Raw genomic sequence first — 22,426 nt, forward strand, 5'->3', positions numbered from 1 at the left:
CTTCATTTTGTCTCTCCTGCCGCAAAAAGCTATCTAAGTTATTCTCATAAAGAGAGAAAATCACTCAAAGCACACATATGGTACTCAACAGCAAAATTCTAACCAGAAACCGTTTTCTGCATCCGAAACTGTTTTCATAATGACATTTTTAAATAGTTCCGTAATATTTGAGAGCTCTGTCGCTACTAGCATAAAAAATTGTTCTTTTGATGAGCAATAAATTGATTAAAAATTGAATAAAACTACTCAGAACAATGTTAAAAATAAGAATAAATAGCTTCGACAGTCCTAACAGTCTTGAACAGTTGTATGTGAAATATTCGTGGATCAACATGTTGTTCGGACTTATAGGATCATTTTTGCTTATGCTGCAAATAATTCTTGTGCCTTATTCAAATGGTGCAGGTAACTTTCAGCATGCATAAACTTTGTACGCAATTTAAAATCTATCCTTCCTTCAGGGTGTCAATTTGATACGGAATGCGTGAATCTGGATAAGTGTCCCAGGACCAGAGCAGTTATGAACTCATCCAGGAAAAATATAATAGGTCTTAGAAGATGCGGCACTAATAAAGTGTGCTGCCCCAAGTGGGAAACGTATCTGCCACACGATACTTGTGGACAATCAAGAAGAAAACCTACGAAGGGCAAAATACCGGCGCTGAATGAGTTTCCCTGGATGGCCATGCTGTTATATGGAAATAAAAACAATTTGTCCCAGAAGCTGGTACCAAAATGTGGTGGATCCCTAATAAACAACTGGTACGTCCTGACCGCAGCGCACTGCGTGGAGTATCCATTTATGGACTATCCGTATGCCCTCAAAACAGTGAGACTGGGCGAACATAACACGTCCACAAATCCCGATCGGGCTATTGTGAATGGAAGAAGACAGTACGCTCCTCTTTATATGGAAATTGAAGTGGACCAAATTATTACGCATGAACAATTCAACCGGGGAAGGCGGCTGATAAACGACATAGCACTCGTGCGTCTTAAGTTTCCTGTGCGGTGAGTAATGATTCTCCTCTGGTCGAAATAGAAGTAGGATATGAATTGAAATAATATATCTTTATATCTTCCTATAGCTATACGAGAGCCATCCAACCTATTTGCCTTCCAAGAGCCCAAAAATTGGCCGCGCATAAGCGAAAGTTTCAAGCATCCGGCTGGCCAGACATGGGACAAGGAATTGCAAGTGAGGTACTCTTGCGCAGCTTCATCGCGGAACGGCATCCAGATGTGTGCAAATCAAATTATGACTTTAATTTGGGCAGTCAGATATGTGCTGGTGGTCTGGATGGGAATGACACCAGTCCCGGCGATTCCGGGGGACCCTTAATGGAGACCGTGATACGTGGAAAGGTCACACTCACTTATGCAGCCGGCATAATCTCCTACGGACAGAAGCCCTGCGTACTTAAAACTTGCAAGCCAGCATTTTACACAAAAACTTCATACTTTTTTGAATGGATAAAATCGAAATTGCAAAGTCCATTTATCGACAGCGACAGCAAATCTCGTACTAGAAAATAAGCAATTTATTTAATTCCTACATTTTATTGCCTCAAAAACTAGTTTAACTGCATCCAGGAAAAGGTTCGGCGCGATTTTTGCGCAGTACGAACTGAATTTTTCGGTTCATGTCCTCGTTGTAAATGGCCTTGCATTTCTCGAAGTTGATGCGACGACGAACCTATACAATAGTTTAATACAGTAAATAATAATAAATAGTTAAGTTATTTAAAGTCGAACCTGATACGGCTTTTCGTAGAATCGCGTGCGGCGAAATTGGTCGAGCAGTTCTTCTTTTCCCAAGACGCGATTTAACAGACGACACGCCTCCTCCACATTATTGTTTTGCACCAGAACGGTGCGGGCCAGAAACTGCACGTGTCTCATTTCGGATAAGTAGTTTTATTTTATAAAGTTTTCCAAATGTTTATTAAATAATCGGCTTTCAAAACAGTGTGACCATTTACTGTACTGCTAAACAGCTGATGAATATCACTAACCAGGGCTAACGATTGCTAATAAGAATCGTGGACTCAGAAGGAGTACTTTGAGAACCACTCAACTTAATAAATAAGAAAAATATTTATTCAACACAGTATTTATTAATGCATTGCCAAAATTATTTCTGTAATGCCCATCACACTTAAGAAATACATATTATATCCCATCAAATTATCAAAAATTGCTAATCACCTGAAAATGACTAAAATACCAGTTTTCGGACCTTTGCGGTGCGAGGCAACCCTGATGTTGTGGTTTTTCTTGCCGTTTGCCGCTCTGGTCACACTGGTTTCCAGTTTTCTTCCTAGCGTGGCGGCCATAGTAAGCTGTTGAAAAGTATTCGACGTAAATTAAATTTGTTGTAAAAGTGAAACTTCCAGGAATCGGGCTGCGAAAGTTACTATTTGCTTTAGGCACGACACGACACGAAAAAAGGTGAGCTGGGGCGGCTCTGGGCTAATTAAGATTACCACCTGATTTTGCACATTTCGTCTCGCATTGTGCGGTTTGCCAATGTGTGTGTCTACTTGGTAGACACTTCCTTTGCGCTTGGTTTTCTCATCTCTGTCGTTAAGTAATCATCGATAATTGTTTTTTGTCAGAGAATTTGCCTTCGATTTTTGGCATTAGATTTGCAAAATCGATGGCCATCTAGCTTTTTTTCTCTTCTTTGTTCAATCGAATTCTTCTGACGCAGCGTCTTGCGCGGCACATGTTGGTACGCATACAAGCGCAAAGTCTGGTGCATGTGTGTGCTAGGCACTGGTGAAAATATAATAATTGTATCTATTGATTTGCCTGCTAAATCGAAGGCTGCTTCTAGAATTCATTTCCATTCTTATTTTCGACTCTGCCCTTTCTCCTTTCATTTGTTCCCCTTTTCGTTCTTTTACGGTTTTTTCATTATTACCCTCTCCGCTTTGCAGTCGCCGTTCGCAAAACCAGGGCTGCAATGCGCTGACGAAAACTTCTAGAAACTGTGTGTATGTGTGCGTGCGAAAGAGAAGCGGTTGTTGTCGAAAGGGGGAAAGAGAGCGTCAGCTGCTCGCCGTATTGAAATACGACAATTGTTCTAGAAAATCGACTAGAAAACGTCGCAGTTATTTTCGCGAACACATGGCGGCGTAACGACCTTGAATCCCGGGCTCTAGCTTCCGGCAATGCCTACTATTTTCCGTTGCCCCCCAAATTACACGGAAAAAAATGGGTGATGGCATCAAGTCACAGCTGTAGAAATCAATAAACAAGAAAGGGTCATATGATCGAGTGGTTTCTGGATTTTGAAAAATGTATTTCTACAAAAAAAAATGGGTAACAAAATATAGGTTACTGATTTTTGTTTACAATACTAGTTAGAGAGGAATCAGCCCTTTGAACTATGAAATGTCATTAGATATAAAACTGACAATAACTTCCATCGGGAACCTAGCTGCCATAGAAACAGCACCACAAAATAAATTTTTTTTTTTCATTTTTTATAAGAACTGGCATCCAAATCGGTTGAAACTTCAAAAATTTTCGGTATTACACAACTTCATAATTTCTACCTATATATGCCTGGAGCATACACAAATCTGTTCCCCAATCTGTTATTTACAAGCTCCCAGATAGTAATTACGCACTACTTCGTCTGTTCACAGTAAACAGCAAACAAAATGGTTAAGGAGACTGGATATTATGATATACTTGGCGTGAAGCCTAATGCCACGCCCGACGAGCTGAAGAAGGCTTACCGCAAGCTGGCCCTCAAGTACCATCCGGACAAGAACCCCAACGAGGGCGAGAAATTCAAGGCCATTTCGCAGGCTTACGAAGTGCTGTCCGATGCGGACAAGCGACAGGTGTACGACGAAGGCGGCGAGGCGGCCATCAAGAAGGGCGGCGCAGATTCCGGTGACTTCCGCAATCCTATGGACTTCTTTGAGAAGTTCTTTGGCGCTGGATTCGGAGGTAGTGGCGGTGGACGCAGGCGCGAGAGGCGTGGCAAGGACGTGGTGCACCAGATGTCCGTACAGCTGGAGGAGCTGTACAATGGAGCGACCCGCAAGCTGCAGCTCCAGAAGAATGTGATCTGCGACAAGTGCGAGGGTCGCGGCGGCAAGAAGGGCAGCATTGAGAAGTGCTTGCAGTGCCGTGGTAACGGTGTGGAGACACGGGTTCAGCAGATCGCCCCCGGCATCATGCAGCACATCGAGCAGGTGTGCCGCAAGTGTTCGGGAACTGGCGAGACCATTCAGGAGAAGGACCGCTGCAAGAACTGCAGTGGCCGCAAAACGGTGCGGGAACGCAAGGTATTGGAAGTGCACATTGAGAAGGGAATGCGGGATGGCCAGAAGATCGTGTTCACGGGAGAGGGCGATCATGAGCCGGAATCTCAGCCGGGCGATATTATTATTCTTTTGGACGAGAAGGAGCACTCCACATTCGCGCACGCCGGACAGGATTTAATGATGAAGATGCCGTTGCAACTTGTCGAAGCGCTCTGCGGATTCCAGCGAATCGTTAAAACGCTCGATGATCGCGATCTGATTGTGTCCACACAGCCCGGCGAGGTTATCAGGCATGAGATGACCAAGTGTATTGCCGAGGAGGGTATGCCCATTTTCAAGAACCCCATGGAGAAGGGCACGTTGATCATCCAGTTCGAGGTGATCTTCCCGGAGGTGATCAATCCGTCGGTGGTGCCCACGCTTAAACAGTGCCTACCCCCGGCGCCGGAGGTTGACATTCCAATCGATGCAGAGCAGACGGTTTTGGTGAGTATTTCAGTAGTAGTTTATATCACGATATATAAATAATATATTATTTATAATTAATTTATTTATCGATTTGCTTATCTTTCGCAGGAGGACTTTGATCCCAAGCAACGTCGCCAGCAACACCAGCGCATGGCCTACGATGAGGACGATGGCGGCTATCAGGATGGCCCACGCGTCCAGCAGTGCACATCGAGTTAAGCGCCCCCGCTGCGTGTTGCATCCCCGGACACACAGCCCTAATAATACCCCAACCAACAAGCCGTAATAATATGTAAACCAGCTCCCGGAACACTGTAATTGCGCTTGCAAGTGCCGAAGAACTCCCAAAAGCACCTTAAAACACCATCCAATTCACACTAGGAGGCCCAACCAATCGAGAGATCTAAAGTTATTTCATGCAAGCTACGATATTTAGGTATAAATCAAAGAAACTTATCAGATATATGCACTATGTCTATAACGCGTGGTTGTTTGTAAACCAACATTTTTCTTTATGTTTATGTTGCGTTGGATTGTCAAAGAATCGAAAACGGAAACTGAAACTAAACTAAACTGAAATTGAAATTAGCCGCCACTAGAACCGTATCTAAAGTCCGCGCCAGCGAACACGTCTAGGAACAAGTTTAAGTTATTTAATTCCAGCATAAATAAAAGCGTTAGTTTAAACGGATATAACAAATAAATAATTAATACACAATTTCAACCCAAATGCTGTATATTCTTCTTCCCATAGTTCCAGTATCACTTGCCTTCCTCCGGCTATCTATTGATTCCATAATCGCTGCATAGTCACCCGCAGGTGTGAATCATTCGAATAATGCCAATTGGAGATATCAGGCATATGGCAGTAGTTTCGTCTTGAGTACATTATTTAAAATGCTATCTGGGATAAGTAAAAGATAAAAAGAAAGATAAGGATAGTTTGGGATATATATGGTAATGCCATTAAATCGTTAAGGATATAATGAGGGATTTTGTAGTTGTTGAGGATTATAAAGCATCCTATAAATGAATCTGCGGACCTGCCTGTCGCAAGGAATAACATCAAAAGCAAATTCAAAATGTAAAATGTTTTGTAAATTTATTTACAAAATTTCAAAATGAACTACAACATAATCTGGTGGAAACTAGTGCGCAAAGTTTCGGAGAGCGGCCACAACTCCAGTTCCATAGATGAGCTTCTCCTCCACACGCTGCCAAGCCTCCTGCTGCACCTGGGACACAGTGCGCAGCTCCTTTACCAAATCCGGGAACTCCGTCAACCCGAGACCGTGGGATCGCAAGAAGACGCTTAGATACGATTGAGCCAGCTCAAAGTTCAGATTGGTTCCAAACATGAACTTAACGAGTTTGAGGAACTGCAGCATGGCAAGGAGTGTTCCTCCAGCCTCCGGGTGCAGAGATTTGATCTCAAAGTCAACCATCGATGGTCCTAGTTGGGTCAAGTGCGCCACAGCCGATGCGAAGTCCAGGGAGTCAGCAGTTTCCTCCAGCAGCTGGCCAAAGGCAGTAAGATTGTTGAGAGTAGAAGCCTTCCGAATCCGGGATTCATCCTCCTCCTTCTGACCGTTCTCCACATCGAAGCGCAGTTCCAGTCCCGAAACCGTGGGCAGGAAGAATGGGGCCTGTTTGGGAGCTTTTGGTGGTGCCTTGGGCTTGTTACGTTGCTTGATTAGCTCCAAATCCAATAGATTCTGCCAACGGGATGCAGCCAACCCGGATAGCGTTATCAGTTCCTCGGACAGCTGCGTTGGAGTTTCGTACTTGGTGTCAACTAGCTCGCCGAGTTTTGACTCGTCCTCTTCGTCGATCTCTAGCTCCTTCATGCCATCTTCCAGTTCCATGGCATCGCACACATTCGTGGGCAATCCCACGTACGGAGCCGGCTCCAAAGGATCGATGGAGCGCAGGGAAATCTGATTAAACAGCGTCTTGTTGGCCCACAGGTAAATGCCCAAAAGTCCAACATGTGCGGTGGCCAGAAAGTCGCCATTAGGCGACATACTTAACGATACGCAAGGCGCCTCGACGCGGAAGTGATCCACCATGTAGGAGGAAGGTATGTCCCACACCTTGATCGTGGAGTCCATGGCGGCGGTGATCAGCCAGCGGCTATCCGGACTGAAAGTGAGGTCATTCAGCTTGGCTGTGTGACCGACGAACTTGCGAACAATGACCCTCGTGTGCATGTCTACGACAAAAATCTTGAATGTTTCCAGACCAATGGCCAGCATGGAGCTCTCTCGGTGCTGTCGAATCAGGGCGATTCCATCTGCCAGGCGTAGAGTCGCTAAGGGCTTGTCAACTGAAGGATGGTATGATTTTACAAATGTTTTATTAACTTATGTTGTAGGCAATTCCTTACCCTTTCCTTTGAATGACCAGAACTTGAGCAAGCCTTCCGAACAGCCAGAGATGACGGTTTGGTTAAGATTGTCGCTGGCCAAGCCGCGTACTGCCATCTTGTGGGCTGGAGAGCCATAGGTAGCCCGATGGAGTCCAGACTGGATATTAAAGCGCTCAATGTCGCCACTGCTATAGCCAATGATCACAAAGTTGCCACAGTGCGTCAGCACAATGCATGTGGTCTCGTTCTGGAAGTTGGTGCGGTTGCTGTTTTGGAACTGTTTCGGAACCAGGCGGTGCTCGCCCATACGGTTCTTGCCAAACGACCAGGTTGTCGTCTGAATAACGCCCGCATGGATGGCAGCGATGTTATCCCACTCCTTTTCGCGAGCCGTATCCGATGTGAACTCCAGTATGGGTGGCATTCCAAACTTATCGTGCTCAAAGCGATCTGCAAAGAAGAGTTGCCTATTAAAAATATTTTAAAGCGAGCAATAAAAGCCAAAACACTTACTCTTCTTCTTTGTGGCTTTTGGATTGTAGGTAGCCCTGCCCATGCTCTTGTTCAGCGATTCGGAAATGGTGGAGAAGACTCTCATGGTGCTGTCCTCGCCCGAAGAGAGAATGGATACGCCCGAGCTGCCGTGGTAGCGAATACAAAACGGCGGCTTTGTGTGTCCCTCGCGGATCCTCAGCTGTCTGGCACCACCATCTGGCATATCGAAAACAAACATCCTCATTGAATTGTCTGGTGAAGTGGTGAAGACCACGGGCTCGCTGGGCAGACAAATGGCCGTGGTCACCGACTCCTCGTGCGCTTGCAGCTGACCGGCTAACTTGCGCTCCTCCAGGTTCCAGAAGGCCATGTAACCATTGCTGCAGGCGGACACAAGGATTGGTGGGCCGTCGGTACGGAAGGAAAGGTTGGTGACCTGACCCCAATCCTGCTGGAAGCTCATAAGCACCTCGTCGAACTTAAGGTTAAGCAAGATAATAGTGCCATCCCCGTGTCCCACGGCCACGACATCCAAAGCAGGGGACGGTTCAATGCAGGTGATCCTGCTGTCGTGGTGACTCAAAGTGCACACCACACTGTTCTTCTTTATGTTCAAGATCTTTAGTTGGCCCTGCTGGGAGCCTAGTACTATTTTATTGATGTACGTGGGCGGATGGGTCACAGCTGTGATCTGGAACTCCTCAGACCGGAAGGGCACTTCCAAATAGACATCCTCGGTTGAAATATTCCACACTTTTAACACATTCTGCCTATCGATGGCTATCAAACTGGAACCAAAAGGCAGCAGGAGGTGGACATCTTTCTGGTGGCCACGGTACACGTGCCGGATGTGTTTGCCCGCCCGCCAGGCGTAGATACACTTGTTGCTCGCCGTGTACGTGTGCAGTCGATCCGTGGCCAGAGCCGTAATCTCGTCCGGATGCAATCCGCTAACGTGCAGCAGGCGAAAGTGGTTGGCGGTGTACACCTGAAAAGATCTGCCGATGCAGGTGATCAGCAAAGTGTCCCGACGACGCTGCACGTAGCGGGTGACTGCTGGAACCTGGTTGCTCACATAGCCGAGGGCTCGATTCCGCCGGAAGATGCAGCTGCTCTCCTTGAACACAGACTTCCGCTCCTCCGACTGTGGCTTATCCTCCGACCGCAGATGCGTCATTTTACTGTCCGAAATGTCTCTTTCTGTCTTTTTATCGATTTTTTAAGCTAATATAAACGATTTCCGCAACATGCCGAAAATGTTTACTGCCAAAACACGTGTGGCGAAGTGTGACCGGAGCTTGAAAACAATTCACCTAACCATGGTTAAATATACTAAATGAAATTTAGAAGGGGTATTCGTATTTTATTACACTTTGGCGCCAAATGATTATTTCAAAAATAAAATAACGATTTTCATTTAACCCAAAAAACTGCAAACTAAAAGTTACGAAATATTTATGTATGCGCTTTCAAGTAAGTTACAAATATTATTTGGAACAATTAGAAGAAAAATAGATTATTTATCAATTCTGATTATTTAGAAGCCAAAAAAAGTTTTCGTTTCATTGGAGGATTCGGGATGAAAATTTTGTTTGCCTAAATCTATTAGATTATGCAAAAAAACAACAATCGTTGAATTTGGATGCTTTTGTAGCACATTTTATTATATATTTAAACAAGCATCTCTTTATAAATAAAACTGTTGGGAACAATTTGTTAGTGTTGCGCAGCCGTAATATACATATACACCTATAATGATTAACATACACAGTTTACAAAGTTAATATGTATATATTTTGTATGTTAAATAAAATTACAACTACATATAGTCTTTCGCTTTCTTCGTAAATAAACATAAATAAAATATACGTATGTATTTAACATATGAACAGTGAAACACGCTGTCTTTGCCGTTTTCTTCGATTTATTTTTCGTCGTCTGCTCCTTTTTTTTTTTGACACTGAAATCCTTACCAGCCCCTAAAAATTTCAGTTGGGTTTTTTTTTAATGTGTTCGATGCTTATGCAATTAGCATAAAAATTGACTGCCTGGTATGTGTAGACATTTATCAAACATTTTATACAAGTTGCGAAAGTAATTAACATTCATAAGTAATTCATGTGTTGTCGCTGATGTTGTTGTTGTTGCTGTTACTGTATCTCTTGATGTTGTTGCTCTTGTTTTTGAGGCTTATTTCCGGTTTTTAATGTACGTTGTGGATATTTCTGTATTGATAACTTTTCCGGCCTTAGTTCACGCCATTCAATTCGGCGGAATTGGCCAAGGGATAATCAAGTTCACCCAGGCGAGAGGCGGGTCGGCGAGGTCGGTTAAACTAAAAGGGGAAACATTCGATAGTAAAAAGGGTTAAAATCAATCCTATTCAAATCGTTTCATTCAACCAGGAATCCCCAAACTAATTCATATTTTCATCAAGGAAAAAACTATGGTTTTAAATCGCATTAAAAGCCGCCGAAAAAGTATGCAAAATACATCCAAATAGATTTAAACTATTTTTAAGTTGGTTTTAATCTGGGTAATTTTAATCAATCACGAGTGTTTAACTGACTACTTTCATCTTTAAGTGCTGCCAAATGTAGAACGGGACATAAAGGTCACTTACCCATGATTTCATGATTTTGTAAAGCACCTGACGGGCGGGATAGTCATTAAAGTCGCCCTCGAGCGGCACCTGTTCATTTGGCGCCATCATGGGCAGTAGGCCATTCGGACGCACATAGTCCGGTTCCTGCCCCCCGGAGGCTGCCTCGCCCATTCCCCCGCCCACTCCCGTTCCAGACCCGGATCCGGGGCTCAGAGAGCGCTTGCCATGACCACCGTAGCACACATGACCGTAGGCCTGGCATCCCTCTGAAAAAGATTGAAAATATGTCAGGCAGTGTCAACCTAATTTAAAAGCACCCAAGAGCTTAAATAAAATAAATTAAATACAAGTGGATTCGAAATTATATTAGTAACACTATACATTAATAAATAAATTAACAAGCCAAACAATCACAATAAACTTTTCCGATCTCATTTACATTTATAATCTACACTTATTAATTGCCAATTTAAAATGCAGATATGCAAGACAAGCCATAAATGGAAAATTTCCTTAACTGAATCCTAATCAATACTGGAAAAATCCTCACATTTCCCACATCACTTTAACTTTCCACCGATGCGTGTGCATTTCCCAACGCACCGCCCCAAAATGCTTTCCCCATTACTGGGTAGATAGACTTGCTCCTTTGGATTTCGTTACTGCCAAAATCTTTAATCGCTCCCCAAAGCTCAAGAGAGACATCCGGCGATAACCATTTGACCCCACGACGGCACGGCTCAGTTTCGTTTGTTTGCCTGTCTGGCTGTGTGTGAACAAACTTTTGACTTTCTACTGTTTTTTTTTTTTGAATTTCCGCCCACACGGGCGAACATAAATTTTCGTGTTGCACACTTGGGAGTTGTCCTTGACATACGCAGGATTTAAATAAATAAAGGGGGGGTTGGTTTACTGGCATGACTTTACAAAGCTGATGGGACTTTGGTTACTCCAATGGCACCCAATCGAATTCCGGTGGCTTCTATCAATGGGAATATTAATTCGTTCAGCTTCAAAGATCCCAAATTACTTTCTACTTATTTATATAATAAATTTAAAGGGGTTGAGATTTTTTAAATAGGGAAATATATGTGAGGATGTAGTCTCAATATTAAGGTTATTAAATGGGATGAATCTAGTAAGTTTACACGGTATCTGTGTAATTCTACCAATCTTGCCTTATTATAATGAAATCTCATGGGAGCTCTAAACAAGTTTGCTTGCCAACATCTTAAATGCCGTTTCAGAGGCAATCAAATCCAAAACTTTGGATAATTGACTACTGAATGGGAGAACAGATGTGTTCTGAATGGCAGCGGATGCCTAGAAGTCTCTTGACATTCACTATTCACTATTAATAATTTTAAGGAAAACGATGTCCCTCTCGTGTCTGACTCGTGTCTTCGAGATAGTTGCAGCTTGCAAGGGAAACGGAAATGGCCCCCACTTTCCTCATTTTCTCATTTTCACGTCGCTGTAGAGGACAGCCTTGTTGTTGCCATTGAACGTACCCACAGCTGGGAAAACAAAGACGCCGGTTTGTTTGCGTTGCATTAAACTGCAACAATTGATGCAGCTCGATGGGTGGTGAATGTGTGGATATCGGCACCCATTTATGACTTTGTTTTTCTCACAGCAATTTAATGAATATTTCATGGAAAATTCACCTGCATACTACGATGGGAAAACTTTAAGGGTAGGCATCGAGATTAAACACGTGTGCCCATATGTACTTAAAAGTAACCAAGTACTTGACGTACTTAATGCAGGATCAAGACATTTAAATAACATAAGAGATGCCTTAAATATGTTTAATTAATTAAGTCTGTACTCACTTTTCGCTTGGCTCTGTTGCGCGGCCAGGACCACGGTGCAGATAACGACCAGTAGCAAAGATATGGTGGATTTCATGATACCTGGTGGGAAGAAGAGAGGGCAGAGGGATGAGCACCTGTTGAAATCCGGCAGTCTGGCGATGACAATTGGACCTTTCGCCGCGGGGCATTACACTAATTAGGAAATCCGAGCACAACGCGACGAGCGAGTTGTAATCGAATTCGAATCCCAGAATTCACATGCAGTTAAGAAGCTAATCCCGGCCGACAAAAACTTTTGAACTATGATTTATGTAACGCCCACACAAAACGCAAAGACAATCAGCCTGGGCGTATGTGTGTGACTTGAGGCCAAAAGGTGGAAGTTCCACAAACATTTGTTTATTACGTGCTTTGAATGTTCTAAGAGTTCATCATCTTGCGGATGGGTTTGCCAAGACTATTCATAGATAAAAGATAAGTCATTTAATTGGCTGGGAGCTGTAAGCATTTCCCGCTAAATTTCATTTTGTGTGTGTGATCCTAGGGTCGAAATTAAACCGATTAAAATTTGACAACAGCTGATGCTCTTTAGGCCATCAATCATACGCCATGTGTGCGTAATTAAGTATGCTATTGCGTACTGAGTAGGTTGTTTGTAAAATTGGTACTAATTTCAAAAGTGAATCAATTGACATATTTGTTGTACAAACATAAACCTTAGCACTTTGAATACGATTAAGGATTATTTATTCGTTTTTATTTTTTTCTTTTTAACGGCATTCAAATATTTAGTGAGTAAATTAGTAAAATTGATTTTAATTTATCTTAAACGTTTCAAACACTTTGTTGAGATATATTAAAAGATATAAGCGCTAATGGCGCAATTGCCCATCAATCATACGCCCCGTTGCCGCAGCTCTGTTTTTATTATTAAGCACCGCACCTGGTCGCGTGTCGCTTTCAACTGCAGCTTGAATAACTCACCTCAATCAGACTGATTAGCCGAACTGGGCTTTGTGAGATTTATACGGCAGTTTTCTTTGTTTTCTTTGCTTGTTACAGCGACGACTATCAGTATTAGTTTAAAATGCTTTGCTCTCCCTCGTTAGATGGCTATATATAATCACAGATATGGTTGGGACGGATGTGCTTGCCAATAGTCCAGCTTGATATGGCAATTCCACCGGCCGAATCCCTGAGCGCGATTTCACATTTTCAAACTCCCGCCAGCGACTGAGGCCGTTCCATAGAGTCGCCGGATCTATATGCCACATCGAAATCCCGGCCCGCTGATAAACCGCGATCTTTTCCGTAATCTCCGCTCAATCCGTGTCACGCGCACTCACTCCCACACTTTTCACATTTCCAATCGCCCCTCGGATCCTCGGACTATTTTCAGCCACTGCTCGGTCGGTGCTAAATTTATGGCTGGCCGATAAGTGAAAATTAATATGTGGAGCGCCAGTGGCGGACCAGTAAAAATCAACACAATAGATGCACCCACGCCGTGCGAAAACAATAACAGCGCACTCATTACACGAAAAATATATAATAATTATTGTTTACCAAGGCGCAGGGCCGTGCCTCGACCACTCGACCACTCGACCCTTGGGCTTATCAATTTTCCCAGCTATTTAGTTGTGATAATAATGCCTTAATGAGCTGTTGCTGCCACAACTCTGTCACTAATACCCGTTCCGAGCGCCGTAAATCGTGCGTTTCGAAAACTTTCCACAGGTGCTGCTGTTCCCTCTAATATTAAGTGCACTTTGCAAAAGTTGGGGCTAATTGGTAAAATATAAGTATATTCCAAACTTTCTGCTCGCCTCTATTTAATATGAAGTGTAAGGATAATAAAAAATAAGGATTCCAGCTAGGAAGTAGTTACTTTATCACTTAATATTAACTATATTTTATAGATTAATAGTATAGCCCAAAGTTCAGCAGCAGCCGGGAGCACAGTTTCCGTGTGAAATTCTCTAATCACGGACTGATAATTCAGGCAAAAAGACAAAACAAACAGCTGCAAACCAGGTCATCCAATGGAAGCGTGCCTTTGGCACAAATCGTTTCAAATCGGATCAGTTCAGATTGTTCTCGCCGCGATAAAGAGATTGAGAACAATCGGCACACGATTACGAACACCAACTCGAGTGGAAAGAGACAGAGTCGCCAGGAAAAGCAAATTAAATGCGGCAACAAGTCAGGTCAAGAGTTTGAGCGGTTTTCCGCGATTTAGCCCAGTCGACAGCTAAGTTGAAAGTTACAAACTGCAAGTTGTCTTGTGGAAAGTTAGGCTTAGGGTAGGTCGACTGCAACATCAAGTTGAAGTGGGCTAATTAAAACTGTCGTCTGCTCACACTCCAAATAAATTATTCTAAATACCTTTGAAAATTAGTCCTCACTTTTCAAATCCTTTACATAAAGCGTCCATTTTAAGTGGATAACTCATTTTTTTATATTTCCCTTTGCAGCTCTTAATGTTAAATGTTCGCCTGGGAAAGGAAAGTCGCTTAAATCGAGTTAAACTTGGCCAGGAAGTTCTGTCTTCCAACGGCAACAAGTTGGCTAAACATTTTCATCTGTCTGTTTTCGTGCGCTTTGGATAATGCATGATTTATACGGCTGCTGGCCAGAATGTCTTGAATTTTAATATCTTCAACTTTGCTTGAAGTTTCAACTCTGCCATCGAGGGCAGCGAGTTGCCAGTAGCGTTTAAGTGGGAGTTATAAAAAATAAATCAAAGCGGATAAGGAAGTGGAAAACACCCAACCGCCGCGACTCAAATCCCCATAATTATGGCTCCAAATCAAATTTGATTTAATTAAATTAGACAAATAAACAGGAACGAACAAAGTAGCAACCATCCTCTGGGGCATTGGGAAATTAGTTGACCAAGACTCGCGGCCAACAATTAAAGTAAACAATTGCAAACGAAAGTGGGCGTTAAACTTTAGTGTACTGATACTGGATACTTTTAATTTCTCAGAATTTAATAAATATTTTATTCAATTAATAGCTTTAATCCTTTAACTCTTAGTAGAGCAAAATTGTTTTGGTTTTTGAAAACTCTTAATCACAATCACTTAAAAACTGAACCGATTGCATCTGACCAAAATTTCAGCTGTATTTTAGTCCTTTTTAACCACTGCTTGCTATTTGGATTTTGAAGCCTTGGGGCACACTTTCTGGCCAGCAGAGGGGGCGCACTTACTTGCACTTGGCTGGTGGGCTGCTGTCCGAAACAAATGTCCTTGTCTTTCGTCCTGGTCCTCGTCCTCGTCCTTGCCGGATGGTTTCGCTGGTTTGCTGCTGTTGCTGTTTGACTGCAAGCCGGAGTTCTTGTGGTGCCGCCAAAGGAAAGTCGGCTCGCTTTATAGCTGCAACATTGCCTCGCAACTGCGTGTGTTGGTGTGTGTGTGTGTGTGTGTCTGTGTGTGCGAGTGCCAGTGTGGGTGAGAGTGCGAGTGTGTGCGTGGGCCACAGCCAGCCAGCCAATCGGAGACGAGCCAAAAGCCGAGCGGTACACGAAGCGCCTTTGCCCAGAAGTATGCAGCATTATTTTTGGTCGCTCGAAAATTCGTATTGTGCGTGGGTGCAAAAGTCGAGCAAATAGAGGGAAGGGCGATGGGGGAGCGGGGGTGTTAAGGTCACTTCGGGGAACGTCAAATTAGCAGCGCGCTCAGATTTATTTGCTCGACATTGCCGGGGCCAGCGGATATGAATGAATATGAATGGCCATCATTGGCAGTCACGAGTGCCTGCTGACGTAGTTGCCAAAATATCGCCGATTGGACGCAGTGCACTCGAGCTCCTCCGGCGGCACTTTGACCACCATCTACCACTCCTTGTCGCCCAAAAGCCGCTCAGAACTTAATTAAGCCTAAACGCAATTGGCCAAGTCCCCGAGCGAAGGACTAACACATTCCCTTTGAGCTGGTCGTGGATTTTAATTCTATTTATGTATATTGGTCACCCTTCAGCCAAGAAACTATTAACCAAATTTTGGAATTCCCAAGTAAAAATGTAATATCAATTAATAATAAAAAACACTTTCTTTAGTTATTTAATTTAATTAGAAGGTATTATTTATAGCGTATATTAAACAATATCAGTCTTGTTATTTTAAGAAAGTTCTTACTATTATATGTATTCTGCATATAAATACATGAGTTTATAATTATATTGACCTTCCGATCTTTAATGAAATAAAGCTAATTATTTGTCGCTTGGCCAGCATTTAACTTTGAACCCATCCAGTTGTTGAAATTCCCCTTGTTCCGCAGTTTTTATATAGAATATATGTATAAGTGTTTGCAGATTACAGATGTAGTTAGAACATTTTAAGTTTTCCCCTGGCTCATCAAATCTGGTTGGCACATCAACAGCGCTAGCAAATTGATTCGCCAACAAGTTGTTTACAACAATTGCCGCCTCCACCGATTCCGATCCCATGACCATCTGGTATAATCAGACCGCTCGAATGCGATTTAGCTTCTGTTTAGCCTGTTGCTACAGTGAATATCCCCTATCTCGCCCATCTCCCCCGCAGCTTATCGCTGTGCACCCAAAAACAAATTAGCCGATAAGCAGCTGACGGGGCTCCAATGCCCTCCGATCAAAATATTTGACCACAAACACGGTAGCACAAGCTTACAATGGATTTTGCCCATCGATGATCATCTGTCTTTTGAATCTTCATCAGGGATTTCAACCCATCAAGCCATCTCAACTAATCTGATAGTTAATTAATGATTATTTTAGGGGCGGGAAACCCCATGATTAGAAAGGTGCAGTTAATTAGGCTTATAATAAATTAATTAACCAAAGTAAACATAAGCTAGATTCTGATAGAGAGAATCGAGCACGATGTGTTTTCTCTCATATTTTTTATATTTAGGTAATAAAATGCATGTTTCACATAGCTTTAAACGGTCATTACGTATTCCAGAGCAGTCCTGTTTACTTCTTCTTCAAGAAAGAGCTGACGACAGCGGGAGCTGCGTAGGTGGTGATGGGAGCAGCATAGGCAGTTCCGGCGGCATATGTGGTCACAGGAGCAGTGTAAGCAGGAGCACTTAAGGCGGGAACGGCGGCAGCGGCGTAGGTGGAGTATGCTGGTGCGGAGTAGGTGGCCACCGGAGCGGAGTAGGCCAAGGGAGCAGCTGCGGAATAGGTGGCGGCATAGGTGGCCACTGGAGATGCGATGAATCCTGCCTGGGCGGCGGCAATGCAAAGGGTCAAGCAGATGAGGAACTTCATGTTGAGTTGGTTGTTTGGGTTTGTTGGCTTGTCGGTGACTGATATTTTCGACAATTTCCTCAGATGTTTTATAGGACAAATGTGGCCAATTAACCAAACGGGTTTTCGATTATTGAAACCCTAATCAGAACCACAATTGCGAACGCCTCGAGATTTCTAGTGCGTAATGTTCACTGAACGCGGAAGCAGCAGTTTGCTTTTATTCAGTCAAAGGCATGTCAAACGGATTACCTTTTTAATTATATTTTCTTTAAAAGATATGGTTCTTTCTGCCCCCACAATATTCACTTTTAACAGAGGATTGGCTTCTCTTTGGGACAGCATTAAGAGTTTATTTAGAATTAACATTCTTACCTTATAATCTTTTAATGTACAACTGAAGGAATATTGTATTTTATGTTGTTATATTATACACAATATTCCTTATTGTGACTTTAAACGAATGTAATTAAAAGTAAAATACATTTCATTATTTAAATAATGCTGCAATGAGAAAAACTGAGTGGAAGTCAATGAGAGCACAGCCACTTGGATCAAGATACTAAAAGACCAAAAGGTAATCCATTTGATACGCCGTTTGTAGGCAAACCAGCAAACGATCAGTTAACATTAGTCAGCAGAAAAAGTGCTCTGGTCACAATTGTGTTCTAATTAAAACTTGAAATTCCGTTTGTATGGCAGCAACTATAAAATGGTAATGAAAATTGGCAAAAGTATCAGTCACTGACCAACCAACAAACCCAAACAACCAACTCAACATGAAGTTCCTCATCTGTTTGACCCTGTGCATTGCCGCCGCCCAGGCAGGATTCATCGCATCTCCAGTGGCCACCTATGCCGCCACCTATTCCGCAGCTGCTCCCTTGGCCTACTCCGCTCCGGTTACCACCTACTCCGCACCATCATACTCCACCTACGCCGCTGCCGCCGTTCCCGCCTACACCGCCTACTCCGCCTTAAGTGCTCCTGCTTACACTGCTCCTGTGACCACATATGCCGCTGGAACTGCCTATGCTGCTCCCATCACCACCTACGCAGCTCCCGCTGTCGTCAGCTCTTTCTTGAAGAAGAAGTAAACAGGACTCCTGCAAAAGACATAATGACTCACCCAGGCAATTGATCAAACAAAATAAAATTATTATAAAGCAATCTATTATAACTAATCATCTTAATCTACTTCATTGTGTAAACCACAAATCCGACTGAGAATCCCCTCTCTTTAAAAGGCGCAAAATTAGTTGATGGGAGAAATGAAAGGCACTAGCTTAGCATAACTTCAGGGGGAAAATTTTAACTAAATGTATAATTCACTTCATTAAAAGCAGGAACATCCAAAGAAAATAGATAATTTGTTATTATTAAAGGCACATTATAACCGGACTTACCTTCAACATTACAATAGAAAAACGCTTAAAGTACCATATTTTATTTCAACTTTATTAAATTGCTACTTTACGATCAGCTCTTTGAAAACTAATTTCTGATACACATATTCGAGCTGCATAATTGGACGGCTTGCGTTTCAATTGGCCTAAAAAACAAACCAACAAAAAGGTCAAGAGCAAAATACAGCATTAGGTGTTGAGATTCCCGATTGCCAAAGGTTTGAGCTGACTTGGAAGAGTTATATAAATGGAAACATCGGAGAGAGTGGACAGTTGAGCTTAGCTTAGCTTAGTAGAAGGAGCGGATAAACCAAAGACCCAGCAGGGAGCTAAGGATGGCGCTTACGCTGGCCAAAGATGGAGTCGATGCTCCGTTGTGCTGGTTGCAGATGCGCGGCTGCGGGGCGGATACGTATTGGCAGATGGTGCCCACCAAGTTCACCTGGGCGCGATCATTCACCTTCTTGTCGAATTGCTGAAAGTTAAAAAATAGCATAGATTTTGTTATTAAGGCTTATTGAATTATTTAACTTCAAAGCTAGCTGTAATAGTTTATTTGTTCTTTTACGATTTACTGACCTCATTGAACAGAATGGTGGGCACGCTGGTGAGTGGCTCCTTGAGCCGCATGGTGCTTTCGCCGGCCTTCCGGAGCAGAACGCTTCCCTCGGTGGAGTTGGCACAGGTCTTGATGTTCTCCCAGTTATTGATGTGGTTCTCCGAGGCGCATCGCTGGCCGGGATAGACGTTGTCCGGGAAATTCTTGCCGGCCTTCATTAGGCAGTTGATGAAGTCCATCGTGAGCGACTCGCGCGTGTACTCCACCTGATAGGAGTTGGCCTGAATGTGCTCGATGGCGCAGGCATGCACCTTATTGCCATAGCACTCGTTCGGTCCGTGGTGGCAGGTGAACGTCACTTCGGAGCCCTGGGTAACGAACTGTGGAGGGAGCCAGGCCAGGAGCCATGCAAATGAGCCATTGTCCTGCCGATAAACGGTGCCAGAGGGCCACTCACCTGAGACTTTCCGAATGGCACGAAAGTGAGTTCCACCACATCGCGCAGTTCTCCCTTCACCGCCGGATATACCTGCTCCGTAATGAACTTGGCGCTGTCCGGGCACAGGGACTCGTAGTAGATAGAAATTGGCACCTGCAGAAAGAAACAGGGTATGGTAAGTGAGCCTTATTTATTACAAAATTGTTACATATATAGATATTAGCTTGTTTATCCTTAAACTTCGGAACACGTAACTAAGTTTATAGACTTTAAAAAACCTGTTCTCAAGTTCTTGCCTTTAAATCTTAAAACAATTTTGAATTTCAATATATTTTATGTTATCTGAAATGGTTGGTTGCAGTCTGTTCAATGGCCACGGAGGGTGCATTGCGCAATTTGCATTTTTCGAGAGTGCAGCCAAGCTGAGGCATGCAAATCACATGCGGCTGAATGGACAGGGTCCAAATATGGCTACCCTTTGTTTATCAATTGGGAGACAATTGCCACATGCTCCAGTCGACGAGCCAAAATATTGTTGAACTTGGGCCTGCATACATATGAAAGTTATAAATAGGAACACTAAACATGTACCTAAGTATATCTGCGTAGAGAATAAATCGAGGCAAGATTCAGATTGAACATTTGGTAGGTAGTACATTTAATATAGACTAACAAGATCAAAGTCAATCATATTTTCTGTTGAATTGATAATTGAATATTTAATATGGGCAATATTGTTTTCACATTTGACTAGTGACACATAATATGTGTATAAATGTATATATGTACAATTTGTTTTGTTATCTTAGGTCTACTCCCCCAATTTAAATGAATTCAGAAATTGCGACACATTTTCGTACGTAATAAACAGATAAAAATTGCTGACTATAGCCTTTCTTTCAAGTATTCATCAAACGCCAAATTAGTTATTATTTAAGAATTGCGTACAGTCAACATAAAATCCGTATTTACAATAAAATAGCTTACAAATATTCCGAACAAATGACTATTTTCAAGCTTACGTGCTTCTAATACATATGTTTATTTATTAGTGGCTGTGCAATCAAATGGCATTCATTTAATGTAATTTCAGTTGATTATTTTAGCCCAAATTGAAGCTTTATTTAGATGGAAAATTTAAGTAAACTTTGTAAAGCTCGTGATCGAAGCGCAAATGTTTGAACAATGCCAGCCGAAAAGCAGGGGCAATAAAAAATAAAGAAAATAATCACAAATATGTGCAAACGGCTATGAATACAAATGCAAATTGCTTTTTGTTGGAGTTGAAGTTATATAAAAGCTAATGACACATCGCCGAAAGAACCCGCCATTCTTCTCGATCTAAACAACAACAGCAGCAGACTCAGCTAAGTATATATGTATGTATATACAATTCGATTGTACCGCACATATGTGCACACAAAAAAATTATACCTAACTTTGGAACGTTCTGAAAATGCATTGCATAAATTAACGGGGTTGTGATAGTGCAAAAATATAGCTGAATAATTGTAGAAATCTAGGTGAGCATATATGAGTGATCATTTTTAATACACCAACATAAAATGATGAAAAAATACCAATAAAATCAGGAAGGTATCGTATATCAGAAGAATTGTTAGATAAAATGGAATATGACTAATGATCTTCTGCTTGAAATTGCTGATACTTCTTGGAAACATTGTGCTCAGTGTAGAATGAAGTTGCAGTTGGGGCTGTGCCGGCAAGCTCCGGTTCTTCTATGAGAAATCGAAACTGGTCTCCGAACCGGTTCTTCGCCCAAATGAAAATAACAACAGAGCAACAGGGCGCTCTCCAAGCTCACATACACATACATACACGCATACACATGCATTTATATTGTCAATTATGCTCTACGCTTTTCCACGGTGGCGGCATTTTCCGATCCGACGACTACGACGTGTGGCACAGTTCGTTAAACTCTCGAAATGCCACTTGTTGCTGCCACGAAAAGGGTGCAGCTCTTTTATGGATTTTTTTATTTTGCATTTTTGTATTCCTATACCCCCACTATTTAGTTATTCGACTTAATCACGTCTTCACCTAAATGGTAAAAGCAATTCGGAGTGCCCCTGACACGCTTGGCTGTTGTGTAATGGCTTAGTTGGCCCCGTTGGCTGATTTTTCGCTAGTTTGGCGAAGGGTTTTTCCGAGCCGGAAACTCACCTTAGCGGCACTATAAGCCGTGGCAATCAGGCAGCTCATCAAGAGGCACACAGCGGCGATTTTGTGACTCATCTTCAGGCTTCTCGTTCTTCAGAATTTCTTATAAATGCAGTTATATAGCCAGCACGTAACGAACGGCGGTCGTGTTGTTAGCGGTTCGGTGGCTGAGCGCGAACTGTTGATTGTTGTAGAGAGCTTGACGCTTAAACCGCCGTTCCAGTTCCAGTCGGCCATTAGAAAGCCGATTTCCAGACTGCCCAACCATGAGTAAATAAATGTACTATCTTTTTTATCATCAACTATGTATTATCTTCTTGAAATTTATTTCTATTTTCAAACTATTGTCCGCCATTAAAAAAAAAATTACACAAATTAACTTCAAATGGCTATTAATCGGTTTATATTGGATCTTTTGAGTATCACAACATTCAGCTTCGCAATTATAACTCCTTCCAGTATTTTGCAGAAGAGAAAATTAAAGTTTTGAAACAGTATATTTTTTTCTCTTTCGCATTGTAATTAAGAGAATTTTAAAAAAATTGATTTATTGGAAAT

At 42.6% G+C, this 22,426-nt stretch overlaps 8 protein-coding genes across 16 annotated transcripts; 3 read left to right on the forward strand and 5 right to left on the reverse strand.

Moving 5' to 3' along the window:
• Window positions 1-34: 34 nt before the first annotated feature.
• On the forward strand, window positions 35-1,702 carry CG8870 (uncharacterized protein). Its single transcript, NM_169517.2, has 3 exons — window positions 35-405; window positions 462-1,011; window positions 1,089-1,702. The coding sequence occupies exons 1-3, from the start codon at window positions 333-335 to the stop codon at window positions 1,534-1,536; spliced, it is 1,071 nt and encodes a 356-aa protein (NP_731802.1). The 5' UTR covers window positions 35-332; the 3' UTR covers window positions 1,537-1,702.
• Window positions 1,469-2,002, reverse strand: mRpS21 (mitochondrial ribosomal protein S21). 2 transcript variants are annotated; one of them, NM_001275606.1, is made up of 2 exons: window positions 1,756-2,002; window positions 1,469-1,696 (listed from the first exon to the last, which is right to left on the reverse strand). In NM_001275606.1, the coding sequence occupies exons 1-2, from the start codon at window positions 1,900-1,902 to the stop codon at window positions 1,580-1,582; spliced, it is 264 nt and encodes an 87-aa protein (NP_001262535.1). In that variant the 5' UTR covers window positions 1,903-2,002; the 3' UTR covers window positions 1,469-1,579. The 2 variants fall into 2 exon arrangements, with proteins under 2 accessions (NP_001262535.1, NP_731803.1); NM_169518.2 differs by having other exon boundaries at window positions 1,522-1,696.
• Window positions 2,003-2,298: 296 nt separating this feature from the next.
• On the forward strand, window positions 2,299-5,476 carry Droj2 (DnaJ-like-2). Of its 5 annotated transcripts, NM_169522.2 has the most exons (4): window positions 2,299-2,337; window positions 2,397-2,451; window positions 3,657-4,772; window positions 4,863-5,476. In NM_169522.2, exons 3-4 carry the CDS (start codon window positions 3,672-3,674, stop codon window positions 4,971-4,973), a joined length of 1,212 nt encoding a protein of 403 aa, NP_731807.1. In that variant the 5' UTR covers window positions 2,299-2,337; window positions 2,397-2,451; window positions 3,657-3,671; the 3' UTR covers window positions 4,974-5,476. The 5 variants fall into 5 exon arrangements, with proteins under 5 accessions (NP_731807.1, NP_650283.1, NP_731804.1 ...); NM_142026.3 differs by having other exon boundaries at window positions 2,299-2,451; NM_169519.2 differs by lacking the exons at window positions 2,299-2,337; window positions 2,397-2,451 and adding an exon at window positions 3,015-3,305.
• A 364-nt stretch (window positions 5,477-5,840) lies between these two features.
• CG9799 (uncharacterized protein) lies at window positions 5,841-8,902 on the reverse strand. Its single transcript, NM_142027.4, has 3 exons — window positions 7,636-8,902; window positions 7,141-7,572; window positions 5,841-7,080 (listed from the first exon to the last, which is right to left on the reverse strand). Exons 1-3 carry the CDS (start codon window positions 8,792-8,794, stop codon window positions 5,903-5,905), a joined length of 2,769 nt encoding a protein of 922 aa, NP_650284.2. The 5' UTR covers window positions 8,795-8,902; the 3' UTR covers window positions 5,841-5,902.
• Window positions 8,903-9,251: 349 nt separating this feature from the next.
• CCHa2 (CCHamide-2) lies at window positions 9,252-15,390 on the reverse strand. 3 transcript variants are annotated; one of them, NM_142028.3, is made up of 4 exons: window positions 15,254-15,390; window positions 12,058-12,138; window positions 10,241-10,488; window positions 9,252-9,952 (listed from the first exon to the last, which is right to left on the reverse strand). In NM_142028.3, the coding sequence occupies exons 2-4, from the start codon at window positions 12,131-12,133 to the stop codon at window positions 9,866-9,868; spliced, it is 411 nt and encodes a 136-aa protein (NP_650285.1). In that variant the 5' UTR covers window positions 12,134-12,138; window positions 15,254-15,390; the 3' UTR covers window positions 9,252-9,865. The 3 variants fall into 3 exon arrangements, with proteins under 3 accessions (NP_650285.1, NP_001189216.1, NP_001189217.1); NM_001202287.1 differs by lacking the exon at window positions 15,254-15,390 and adding an exon at window positions 13,024-13,274; NM_001202288.1 differs by lacking the exon at window positions 15,254-15,390 and adding an exon at window positions 12,983-13,274.
• Window positions 15,391-16,886: 1,496 nt separating this feature from the next.
• CG14374 (uncharacterized protein) lies at window positions 16,887-17,333 on the reverse strand. The gene has a single exon (NM_169523.3). It carries the CDS (start codon window positions 17,299-17,301, stop codon window positions 17,002-17,004), a length of 300 nt encoding a protein of 99 aa, NP_731809.1. The 5' UTR covers window positions 17,302-17,333; the 3' UTR covers window positions 16,887-17,001.
• Window positions 17,334-18,027: 694 nt separating this feature from the next.
• Window positions 18,028-18,776, forward strand: CG14377 (uncharacterized protein). 2 transcript variants are annotated; one of them, NM_169524.2, is made up of 1 exon: window positions 18,028-18,776. In NM_169524.2, exon 1 carries the CDS (start codon window positions 18,060-18,062, stop codon window positions 18,375-18,377), a length of 318 nt encoding a protein of 105 aa, NP_731810.1. In that variant the 5' UTR covers window positions 18,028-18,059; the 3' UTR covers window positions 18,378-18,776. The 2 variants fall into 2 exon arrangements, with proteins under 2 accessions (NP_731810.1, NP_001262536.1); NM_001275607.1 differs by having other exon boundaries at window positions 18,028-18,390.
• On the reverse strand, window positions 18,719-22,055 carry GILT1 (Gamma-interferon-inducible lysosomal thiol reductase 1). Its single transcript, NM_142030.4, has 4 exons — window positions 21,872-22,055; window positions 19,703-19,837; window positions 19,266-19,625; window positions 18,719-19,161 (listed from the first exon to the last, which is right to left on the reverse strand). Exons 1-4 carry the CDS (start codon window positions 21,941-21,943, stop codon window positions 18,976-18,978), a joined length of 753 nt encoding a protein of 250 aa, NP_650287.3. The 5' UTR covers window positions 21,944-22,055; the 3' UTR covers window positions 18,719-18,975.
• Window positions 22,056-22,426: the final 371 nt, after the last annotated feature.

Source organism: Drosophila melanogaster, chromosome 3R (genome assembly GCF_000001215.4).
Source record: "Drosophila melanogaster chromosome 3R".
NCBI lineage: Eukaryota > Metazoa > Arthropoda > Insecta > Diptera > Drosophilidae > Drosophila > Drosophila melanogaster.